Here is a 12,621-nt window from a genome sequence, read left to right as displayed (position 1 = left end):
TGATTTCGTTCATCAATTAAATTTCTTATCTTGTTCTCAGAGAAAAATTTAATAATATTTATTTAATTTTCTTAATTACACTTATTATTATTATTTTTACTTTTAGATGTAGAATTAATAATTTAATTTTTGTTTTTAGGTGTTATTAACATATTTCCTATAAAAAAAAAACCATACTAATAATAGTTTTTTTAGATAAATAATTTAGGGATTTCAATTGAGTTTGATTTGTATCCTTCCAATATTTGGGTAGCCTTCTTGAAGGTGGGAGAAAGAATTCCAAACTCATTTAGATTTTTATTTATATAAATTAATTATCATCTTTTTTTTTTTCTTTTTTTTTTTGATACTTCAATAGTTATGATGAAGAGAGGATTTGAATGTGAGATGCCTCATATTTTTAATATCATGAGGTACCAACTAGTACTTATTGTTACAACCATAATTAACATCAAATTTCACCCAAAAAAAACTTTCACAGGGTCCTTGACTAGATTATGTTCAAAACAAAGAGAGCATTTATTTACGAGAAATGGATGCCCTATCTTAGCCAAATGGCATGGAGGTGAAAAGGCGTAAATACGTTACCTACTTAAACACACAAATAATTACAGTACCATAACCACTCACAAAAACCAAGATACTTTTATTTTTTGGCTGAATCAAGAACGAAGATACTATAATTTCCCAATCATATGCGCACTTTGCTAATTATCTCGTCTCTGTAAGATGCATAATCTTTCCAGTTACTCGTAACTTTACAGGACTTCAAGACCTTTGGCAAATACTGATGCAAACACTTCCATTTCATGTTTCTTTAAAACCAATCCAATTTGAATTCCTCCAGCATCATCTCTACTTTCTGAAACACTTATAGCTCCTGTTTTATCGATAGAAATCATCTCTACCTTTGTTGGCTTTCCCCATCCAAAGTCAGTACTGTAAAGCTCAAATCGAGGTGACCCGGCAATTCCAGCAATTCTTTGAGCCACTTGGCCTTCCTTTAGAGTGAGCAGATGTGACAGGCAATTTTCAGTATCACTTATTAGTACCCCATAATCCAAACTTCCTATAGCTTCGATTATAGCTTTTATTGCCACAGCCAACCCCTTTTCTCCCAACAAGTCATTTCTGTCTGCAACTGCAAGATGACCAGAAACGCAGTTTCCAAAATAACTCGCAGGCATAGGAGGCTCTAACCGAGGCCTCGCGTCTGCATTAATACAAAGAAGTAAATTGGTGTCTCTTAGTCCTTCTGCCTTAACTAGGCAAACCCATGTGTAGGCAAATGTTAGTGTTAACCTTGATAAGCGAAGTGCTTGTTCTTGATTATTGTTCTCTTCCAATTTGCATTTTATCAACTGCCTGAGCTTTTCTAATTTTGTACAAGTCAACTCAAACGTACCTCGTACCAGATCTGGTGGAGTTGTTAGCTCCCACACCTTTAAGCTCTTGTTGTGTGGTCCATCATGGTTCAACCACTGATTCAAGAAGTTTGCCTCTAGCCCAGCCGGGTCCTTAATAACCATTCTGTCAAAGCTTGGTGTTAGCTCCGGTACCGAGGACAAAGCATTTCCTCCAAGTTTGCACAAGTGAGCCCATGATTTCATAAACATGGTTGAGCTTTGGCCATCAAGAACAGCATGGTGTGCTGTAATTCCAATGCAAAGCCCGTAGTTTGGGAACATCGTGACTTGCAATGCTAACACTTTGGCACGTTCATGGAATGTTGCCAAGTCGGGTACAAGAGGATGGTATTCCACAGCTTGAACAAAGTTGTTGCCTGAGAGATTGTAGAAGTTAGCATTGGACTCAGCTACAGTGAATGAAACTGCATCGCCCTCTTTGTAATTGATGATGGGTTTAGATTCTGGAGGCCAAACGAGGGTACCGGCAAGAGGGAGGAAGTGTTGGAGTGTGAGGGAGAGTGAGTGCTTGAGTTTTGGAAGAATGGAGTCCAAGAAGGTTGTGATAGAAACAGAGGTTTCATAAAAGAAAACTCGCTGGACCGGTGCCAACCTAAGCCAGAGTATGTCAAAGAAGGTGAGAGGGAGAGACTTTGGGGTGGTTGTATCTTGTGAGTTTGGTAAAGGAGCCACTCGGTAAACCTCAACTATTTTCAATGAGTTATGAGTCGCCATTAGAGAGAGAAACCCAGAAGAATCTCTTTTGTTGCTTAACTTGAAACCTTTCTTACTTCCTAGATAAGCTTTTCACAAGTAATCAAATAATGATGGGCATACTTTTTCCTTATACTGCGTTTCTATTCATTGTGAGAATTTCCTTACCCTGATGTGACACGTTGTGGTTGAGATGGGTACGTGGCAGATTCTCATTGAATGATCTGATATTGGTGATACGTGGCATGATTAGGTGAGAGAGTGTAGGACACGTGGCGTGAAGTGAAGGAATGGAAGACAGTAAGGTCGTTAGGCACACGTGAAGGGCAGGAAAAACAAAAAGTGTTGCTTTATGTTTAGGATTTTATCTTTTTGTAAAAAATAATAAATAAAAAAAGAGTTAAGAATTTTCATTTTATTATATAACTTTATACACAGGAGCATGATTAGGGTCTTGATTTGTCAGCTGTGAGGCTGTCATAGACAAAGGTTACGAGAACAGAAGGGCCTTGAAAAATTCATTTCAATTGTAAACTACATTCTTTTTATTCAAAAGAGCCTTCGTTGGGGCAGCCAGTAGCTTGATCCGAAAGAAATCAGCCTTGAATCAATTTTATTCGGAATATTTGTTACTTCTTTTATATATATATATATTTTTTGTGTTCCTTGTCTTCTTCTTTCTTTGTTTCATTAATTTAATGTGTTTTTTAAGAATATTTTAATAGTAAAAAAATATATAGAAAATATAAATAAAAATATTTTTAATAATTTTTTAATCGCCGCACCCCACTCTACTTTTTTTAAAATTGCTGAATTTCACACCCGTGCTTCATAGGTCCCTGCTAGGCTGCTGTAATTCTGATATGATATTAACAGGAAGCGCGTAAACTATTTTCACATGACCGAATGGTTAGGATGCGGGCCGTATGACTCAGTATATTTGACATTCATTCTCATAAAGACGAGGGGAAAAAAATACACAAACAAAAGAGGAAATAAAAAAAGAAAAAAAGACCATAAACTTCTATGTCATAAGTTTGATACAATTATGACTTGGTAAATTATAGTGGAAAAAAAAGTAATAAATCCCTGGTAAAGGAAGTGGTTAGATTTACTAGAAGAAGAAGAAATTGTTATAATGATTAGACATGAATATTGCTTGTTGTGGGAAGTACACCTTGGCTTAGAGTGGACCATGACAGAGAGTGTAAATAGAGTCACCACCTAGTTTAGGTCTAGGAGTCATAAATATAGCGTCCTTCATGAAAGTACTAATGTACGTGTTCGGAGTTTAAGTATGGGGATGGGAAGGTGTCAGGCATCCACTCATTGTGTTCCAAGTCTTAATCTCATTAAAGACACATTTAATACATTATTCTAAGTTACACACACACTAACATGCATCTAAGCAATCAACATGACATAATCATCCCTAAACTTTGCATTCATATCTATCATGGCATATAAGCATAAATCTCGGGTAGAAACATTATAAGGCAAATCAAGATCAACATGTTAAAACATTCAAACCTCAAAATCAAGGGATTCAACCTAGCATATCAACCATATCATACCCATTAACCAAATCAAATGCATGTTCATAGTATTATGCATGACTTACCTCACTGCATCACATCATCTATGCATCTATGCATGATCATATCCAAATGCATGTTTATGGTATTTAAGCAAATCAAAACCCTAATAAGCATAAAAAGATAAAACAAAGAAAAGCGAAACAAAACAGAGTAAACAAATGTATACAGATATGAAAACTAGACCAAATAGAAGCTAACATGTAGCTAAAACAAAGGAAAAACAAACAAAATGTGAATTGGGGTTTTTGGGCAAGAGTATGCGTGTGCATACATAGGGCATGCGTACGCAGCCCATCTGTATGCATAAGCATACTATGATTATGCATACGCATGCAATCAGTATGCGCACGCTTATACGCCCTAAGAACCCAAACCTAGAAACTATAGAACAAAAACACAAGAACAAAGAATTTAACAACCTAACATACTCAGAATAAAAGCACAAAGGAAACCTAGACTAAACAAATATATTAAAGCAAACAGAACACATATATAAACATAAAATCAAAAGAAAAACAAAGAGCCAAAGTTAGAAACTTTACCTCAATACTAAAACTCTCTAGAGCTTGATTTTGATCATTTCCCTCAGTCAATCTAGTCACAACCAATTTAAAATAAGTTAGTAAACTTCAGAACTCAAAGATCAAGACCAAAAAATGTCCCAATCAAATAAAACTTGACTTGAGGATATGTTTTGTAAAAAAATCCCTCTTCGATTTACTATTTTTTAGTGAATCTTATGTGTTTTACCATTGAAATTCATCTTTCTTGAAAAATTACCTTTTATGGTTTTATATATTTGAAAAATAAGGGTTTTGGGCGGCTCCCAGATGATATGGGATCCATTCCAAACCTAGTTTAAAAGTAGAAAACTTTTCTTACATAGTTTCTAGAACCCTAGCATGCGCACGCATGCACGTGTATGTGTACACATGCATGAAGCATGCGTGCGGAGAGCTTGAGCATGCGTGCGCATACGCGTGTATGCGTACGCATGTCCTAGGGTTACCGTGGCCTCACTTTTTCAAAAATAGTTCATTTAATCTAAAAATAAATTATATTTTCTATAAACACTTTCTTCAAGTCAAATTTTATCTAATTAAGAGTCTTAGAATTTTAATATCATTGAAAAACAAGAACCCGAGTTGTAAGAGGTACAAAATGTAGTATCTACACTTGTACCACATAAAATAACACAACTTATATTATATAATATGTTGCGAGTAGTAGAAGTGTGTCACACATGACCGGCATTACTCATGGAAAGTTGTTATACTGAAAAAACTCTCTTGTCAATTTGCAGCCTTTTAGATAGTATTACTCTCTGAATACACGCATTTATTCTTTGCCATGAAATGGACCCCGAAAATATGTATTTGTAGATGAGATGCCACCACCTTTCTCACCTTTCATCTCTAGTACGTACCGTACATATCCTTTTCACTATCCAGGTGGGTGCTGACATTTAATTTTTTTTTTTAAATTATATTTATAACATTTTTTATAATATTTCCATAACAAATTATAGATTATGAATTATTATTAGTTCTAATTTACATATAATACTAAAATTATTTTTTTACTAACTAATAACACCTCATAATAACTTACTATTTAAAATTTAATATAAAAATATTATTGTGAAAATATTACAAATATAGCATTTTACGTAATTTTTAATTATTCACGAAGTTGTCTCCCTCACAATTCGGTGGATTTGGTATTCATCTTTCACTAGTCATCATTATCCACAATAAATCTCTTCGTACTCATCTTCTTACTATTCCAGCCACTGCCTTTGTCAATTGCTTTCTCTTTCCTCACCAATCCCAATCCCAATCCCCAACCTCTTCAGAATCAGAATTTTAACTCATGACAATACTCAATAGCAAACTAGACAATGACCCATAAAACACTACAGAACAAGGGAAGCTCAAGACCAGGAGCCCTACGAACTATGTCTCAGACAAAATAACCCAAGATGTCTCCTAAAGAAACAACAATGAATACTGATCTACCATTGTACCATGTGTTCTTGTACTCCAACAAACCCCAACCATAATCCTGACAAAAAGTTAGAGGTAATGGGAGGTTTCACAAACTATTCCCCGAATAAAAGAAAATAGTAAAATTTAGGTGTAAATGTATTTTTAGTCTCTATATTTTGATCCGATTTTTATTTTAGTCTATACATTTTATTTTTATCAATTTTAGTCTTTAAACCAATTAACGTGTAACATTTAAGTCCTTATCGTCACCCAACTAACAAAAAATACTGACGTGACTTACGGCACAGTAAAATAATAATTAAAAAAAAATCTATTTTGGCATTACAAAATTACCATGTCAGAATTTAAATTTTAAAAAAAATTAATTTATTATTTTTAACTAAATGAAAAAATTAAAAACAAAAAATAAAGCTCACCCGATACCGATCAAAACACCACAATCCCATATTACAACTCTCTGAAACTCTCCTGTCTCAACTCTCTTGCTCGGTGCTTGCGGGTTTTGTGGATTTTCCTTTGAATTTTTTTTTTGTGGGATTCTGTGCATATGGTGTTGCCGACTTGCCATGGTGAGGTGGAGGGCGTGGGTTTGTGGGGATCGGCGTGGTGGAGGCCTGAGTTTGTGGATTGGCGTGGTGGAGGGTGTGGGTTTGTGGTGATTGGCGTGGTGGAGGTTTGAGTTTGTGGATCGGCGTGGTGGAGGGTGTGGGTTTGTGGTGATCGGCATGGTGGAGGTCTGAGTTTGTAGATTGGTGTGGGTTTGTGGATCGGAGCGGTGGAGGGTGTGGGTTTGTGGTGATCGGCATCTGTGGTGGAGTTTTGGTGATGGCATAGATCAGAGTTTGGGTCGGTCGGTGATGGGTTGCATGATTGTTCGGTGGCTGGATCGGTAATGGTTGGTGGCTGGATTGAAGTTTGGTGGTGGGTTTCAGTGGTTGAGATTGGAGTTTGGTGGTGGGTTTCGGTGATGGCATAGATCGGAGTTTGGTGGTGGGATTCGTTCACATATTGGAGTTTGGTGATGGGTTTCATTCTCAGATCGAAGAGGAATGGTGCTTGGACTAGCTGAGTTTTTTTTTTAATTAGATTTGGGTGGGGTAGTTTGCTTCGATGGGTTTGTGTGGGTAATGGATGTGTTTATTGTTTTGGATTTATGGTGGATAGTTGATGGTTTTGTGGCAGATTTCGTTGGATTTATGGTTGTGATCTGAGGGCAGTCACGAATCAGGAAAGAAAATTCTGTGTTTAAGGTTTGTGTTCTTGAGTTCTTTGATCTGGGTTGGAACTCTTGTTTTCTTCATGTTCTTCCCAAGTTTTTTTTTTTTTAATTTTTCATTTAGTTAAAATTAATAATTTTTTTTAATCTAGATGCTGACGTGGCAATTTTTTAATGCCAAAATAGATTTTTTAATTATTATTTTACTGTGCCTCAGCCACGTTAGCATTTTCTGTTAGTTGAGTGACGGTAAGGACTTAAATGTCACGCGTTAATTGGATTAGAAACTAAAAGTGGTAAAATAAAAATGTAAGGACCAAAATGAAAAAAAGTCAAAATGTAGGGACTAAAAGTGCATTTACGCCTAAAATCTATTACTCAAGCTCTATTGTACACGTAATATACATAAGTTGCAATTTACAATAATTTAAGTCATGATTTCAAGTTCCAAATCATGACTTAAAATCACAAATTCTCTTATAAAAAGCAGCTAATGTACTTTGTTTACACTTAGCTTTGTGCACTAATTATATTAGAATGAGCCAAGATAGTTGCACATTACCTATTTCAAACTCTCCATTCACCATTGCCTCACTTTTCAAAAAAATGCCATAAAATATTCCAGTCAGCTATCCCAATTCAACATAACTATTCTTTCTATTATTCACAAATAAGCTAATTTTGTAACCAAACACGAAATAACAAACATCCTTTTCCTGCCATGAAACTCTGGTGGAGTGGTACAACCTGTTCAGGCAGTGTAGCACTTGAAGTGTCGTTAGGTCAAAATGATCAAAATGCACCTTGTCAACCCAAGATTGGCCGAAGGTTTACCTATTTCAAACTCTTCTTCGTACACACTGCTCTATTTGTCAAAAAAAGAAGAAGAAAAAAGTAGGGTCCTATTATCAGGATCCTACTTTCAATGTACACACTAGTGTACATTTCATAAAGGTTTGGATATTAAATATACAGAATCATATACACTCTTTGAAGGTGTGGATATTAAAAGTACAAAATTAAGTATATTCTTTGAAGATTTAAGCAATACAAACTTTACACTCAGTCATTTGTAAAGAAAAATGTCCACGCATCAAGCAATTTTTTATTTTGAATGTTCAGACTTGCGTACAATTCTTGAAGGCCTAGATATTACATATATAGAATTATGTACATTCTACTTGGACATTGAATGAGAAGAAAAATGTCAACAAATTAAACAATGGTGTACTTTGAATGTAAAGAGTGTATATGTTAGTTGAAGGTCTAGACATTAAATGTACATATGTTTGGATGCAACATTTGCTGCAAGGATTTGTGACAATGCCATCATTTTAAATTCTAGTAACCCTAAATTCTGATTTTGGCTAAAACAAGAGGAAATTCAGGCTACAAATTTCTCTGCCATTTGCAATTTCGCTCATCTATCTTCTATCAGATTCCAACATACCTCTACTCAAAGCACAAACCCATACCCAGCGGGAAAAAGAGAAAGAAAAAAAAAAAAAAAAAATCACAGAGCTATGGACCTCTAATCCCAACCTTCAAATGTGGTCGTCGTGGGGCTCCGTTAACTCACCATTGTCGGAAGTTCGCTGCTCTCTGAGAAGCAGTTTTTGATAATCTTCATCTGCATATTTTTTTCAAAACATTTCATCTTTTAATATATAAACCCAATAAGCCCTCCTTTCTTTTCTCAAATTGAAGTTTCTCGTTACAAGAACACCAAGCTGTGTTACAATTATAAATAAACAAATTAAATCTTCTAGCATGAAATATATACAATATTTGTATTTTTAGCCGTACTTTTATGTTATTTCGTAACTGATTATAAATTCTCTTTGTTTTATCTATACTACTATTTAAGGGACTTCCCTTATTTGGACCGAATTTTTTTTGTTCCAAAATACCCCTACCCCCCTAGGTTTAAATAGAGACAAAACTAAAGGATAGTTTGGTAAAAATACATGTCTAATTTGCACTAAAATATTGCTTATAAAATATGAACACTCTTCCACTAACCCACTTCTTCAAAGTAACTATACGTCTATTTTTTTTTTTTTTTTAAATAGAAAAATAAGTTAAACACCCCATGTTATCTAAAAACAAATCTAAATATATATAAAATAAAAATTTAAAAAAAAAACTAAAGGATAATCCGGATTTTTTTTGTTCTAAAATACCCTTACATTCCTATATTTAAGTAGAGACAAAACTAAAGAATAATCTGGTAAAAATACAACCTTAACTTCCACTAAAACATTGCCTAAAAAATAAGGTTACTTTCCTATTGATTTTTAAATTTATTTATCCACTTATAAATTAGATTGTCAAAATAAAAATTATATATCTGTATATATTAAGAGGATTCAAAAAGTTAGTATGGGTGCCTTTTTTGCAATATCAGGCTGGGCCGCCTGCTGCTATACTGGGCCCAAGATTTTCTTCTGAGTAGGAGAGTTGGGACCGGTCCGAGAACAAAACCTTCCTGGTCCGGCTTGTGCACAAACAATGCCTTTTGGTAATCAGATCTTTACGGCAGGCAGAACTGTCGCGTTAGCTACAGCAGGCAAATGTAATAAAAAAGGACAAGAAATAATAGAGATTTAAGCAATATAGTCAGTGGGCCTTAATGAAGGGTGGCCGTTTTACAATATAATATCAGAATAATAAATGTCAGATGGGGAGTCAAGAGTGTATTAAGGAAACAAACGTTAGCCTGCCGCGATGGGCTGTTATACAGAGCTTGTGTCAGGAAAGGGAACCACTCCCTCAACGCGACTAATTTCTCTGAGGGGAAATTAGCTGCTTTGAAGGAACGGGCCTAAGTGACTTTGGCAGATCGAGATTCTTTGTTTGGTTAACAAAGAGCATGAGTTAGAAGGGGAGAGGGCGAATAATCCATTCGGTGCATGCCAATCACTCCATTCGCTCTGTTTCTTTCTTGTTTCTATTTTCTTTCTTTCTTTTGTCTTATCTCTCCTTTCTTCTCTACGCCCTCTAATTCCCTTGTTTTCTATAATTTTTGCTACTATTTTACAGAGGTTCCCTTTCTCCCGTTTTTTGTTTTTCTCCCTCCTGGCCGTTCACTGTAGGATTTCTTATATAGCCTTAGCCGTGCTTGGCTTTTTACCCTTTTAGCTCTTAACCGTTTTTGTCTGGCATGGGCTCCTTTGCCGACCGTCACTGACTGGTCAGTCACCCAGCCAGTGCTACCCTGCCTCAGTCAGAGAAGACTTTTTTGTTTTGCTCACTCCCTGCGCCATTCCTACCTGCCACGGGATGAATACTCTCCTTCTCTTTACCCCTCACGGCATGCACCTGGTGGTTCCCACTCACCCTTGCCTCTTTTGGTTTGTGTGTCTCCTCAGCAGGGCATTACTTCCAAAAGAACTTGAGCAGGAAACACCAAAATGGATTTTTCCCCTTCCCCACTGCCAGACCATACCCCCTTACCTCTGACCCATGACCTCACCATTTCCTATATCGGCTGGGTACAGGCTGGTGATGCCTAGGCTTTGCGCATGCCTTACCTCCGTGCTTGGTCAAATCCTGCTCGTTGCTCATCTGTCTGCCGCAGTCTGAACATCAAACTGCTCAGCCTGCTGCTCATTTTTTGCTTCTTTTGGCGTGGGTTATTTCGCCCGACCTTTCTTTTGTGGCTTGCATCTTCTAAGGACTGGGTCATGCTTGTTCGTGGGCCGTTCCAAGCCTTTTTATTCCTGGCCCTTGTTACTTGCTTCCTGCAATGCAATTCTGTTGTGCTTGCCATGAGGCCTTTTTGACCCCAAGCTTACTGGGCCACTTTGGACCTTTTTTGTTCATTCTTTCTCCGAAGGCCCAATGATCTCTCTGGGCCCTTTTGCTACTTATGGGCTCCTATTGTCCCACCTACTTCCATTTGGGCGTCCTTGGCCCACTTACTCTCTCGGGCGTCCTTGGCCCTTTCTCAATTCTACGTCTCCCATGGGCTTTTACTAACTTCTTGGGTTTCGTCGGCCCAAGCATTTCTCACTTTTCCTTTGAGGCTCATGGGTTTTCCACAGTCCCCTACTTTCTTTACTTGCACTACTTTGGGCCTGCCGTAGCGGCTATGGCCCATTCTCACTTTTCCACATCTATATAGCCCATGGGTTCGTGGTTACTTTCTTCCAAGCCTTTTTAGGCCCACTTACTTCCTTAGGATCCATTTATTTGTCTGTTAGACCCACTATTCATTGTTCCTGCCACTCGCTTAATGGTACTTCCACAATACTTTCCTCAGCCCATGACTTTGGGCCTTCCTCTCTTCTGGGCTTGTCAAAAAAAATGAGCGTCTACATTTAGCCCCCTGAACGTATGAAATGCTTTCGCAGTTCATACATGAATAAAGACTTTTCTGTACTTTTGGTTTTCCTTTTCTCCTTTTCCTTCGCAGGCTTTTTCAAAAAGTGGACCCAACCCATACACGTTTCCCGCCGCTGGCGGGCCGCATATGGTTCGCTCTTTGCCGGCGCAGCCCTGACTCCTCTTGGGCTCCCTTGCCCTCTTCGATCTTTGATCTCTCCATCCGCCAGGGGGTTTCACTTCCTGTACCCATTCATTTCGAGTTTGGGTGTGGCGCCGCTTCGGGTTGGAAGGAGTGGGTAGACCGAGAGTTGTCGAACACACACTTCATGGGTTTGCTTCAGCAGGCCGGCGTACTGAAGGCCATCGTTCAATCCCGCTGTTTGGCAAACTTTAGGGACTTATTTAACCTCCGCCACTTAGTCCGCCGGTGGTGCACCACCACCCATACCTTCTTTCTCTCCTGCGGTGAGATTACCGTAACTTTGGAAGACATGGCTAACCAGTTGCTTCTGCCCATTCTTAGTGATGTCGATCCTGCCACCCTTGAGCTCTCCGCGGAAGAAGAAGCCATAGAAGCCGAATTAAAGAAGCTGATGAATGGTAACACAAAATTGTTGTTTTGGATCAGTTCTCGCTTGAAGCTTTCCGCCGATGCCAGCCACGCAACCTTTGTAGCATTCTGGTTACGTAAGTGTGTTTTTGGTTCTCACCCCCACTACGCCGTGAAGCCTCTGTATTTTCGTTTGGCTATTAAGATTGCTGCTAGGGTGAGCCTACCGCTGGCACCTATGTTCTTGGGGCATCTGTATGTCGAACTAGACATCCTACGGAGCGACGAGAGTCAGGCGGGCTCTTGTCACTTGATTACTACTTTCGCTCACAGCACCGTTTTGCAGCACATGTTGTATGAGCATTGTGCCAAGCATCTGACTAAGTGTAGGCCCGTGCGTTTTGCCAGAGGGAAGTACAGTTCGTGTCCGGAGATTATTACGGACTTTTGTGGCAGGTTTGATTCAGATTTTCCTTTAGCTTTTCGTTGGGCTGGTTTGAAGCCAATTGGGCATCCTATCGTTGAGTTTTTTGATAAAGGAGTTGGGTTTTCTTGGAGGGCGTATAGGGATTTAGGCAAGGGTTATACATGTATGGATTTTGTTATGGGTACTTTTACTGATATTGTTGGCACCACCACCCCGTTGACTGAGTTTGATGAAAGGGGCATAACATATTTGGTAGCCACCAACGCTGGGTGGTTACCTTATTTGGCCGATGAAGGTGTCAAGTATGTACATTATCCTGCCAATTGTGTGCGAAGGCAATTTGGACTGGACCAAGACATTCCTGATGGCTTG

At 38.0% G+C, this 12,621-nt stretch overlaps 1 protein-coding gene across 1 annotated transcript; it reads right to left on the bottom strand.

The window, feature by feature from the left end:
• Positions 1-495: 495 nt before the first annotated feature.
• On the bottom strand, positions 496-2,263 carry LOC142621719 (phenolic glucoside malonyltransferase 1-like). The gene has a single exon (XM_075795069.1). The coding sequence runs from the start codon at positions 2,139-2,141 to the stop codon at positions 759-761; it is 1,383 nt and encodes a 460-aa protein (XP_075651184.1). The 5' UTR covers positions 2,142-2,263; the 3' UTR covers positions 496-758.
• Positions 2,264-12,621: the final 10,358 nt, after the last annotated feature.

The sequence above is a fragment of the Castanea sativa genome, chromosome 1 (genome assembly GCF_040712315.1).
Source record: "Castanea sativa cultivar Marrone di Chiusa Pesio chromosome 1, ASM4071231v1".
Classification (NCBI taxonomy): Eukaryota; Viridiplantae; Streptophyta; class Magnoliopsida; order Fagales; family Fagaceae; genus Castanea; species Castanea sativa.
Note: the sequence above shows the minus strand (reverse complement) of the source record. Positions and strands in the feature narration are given on the sequence as shown.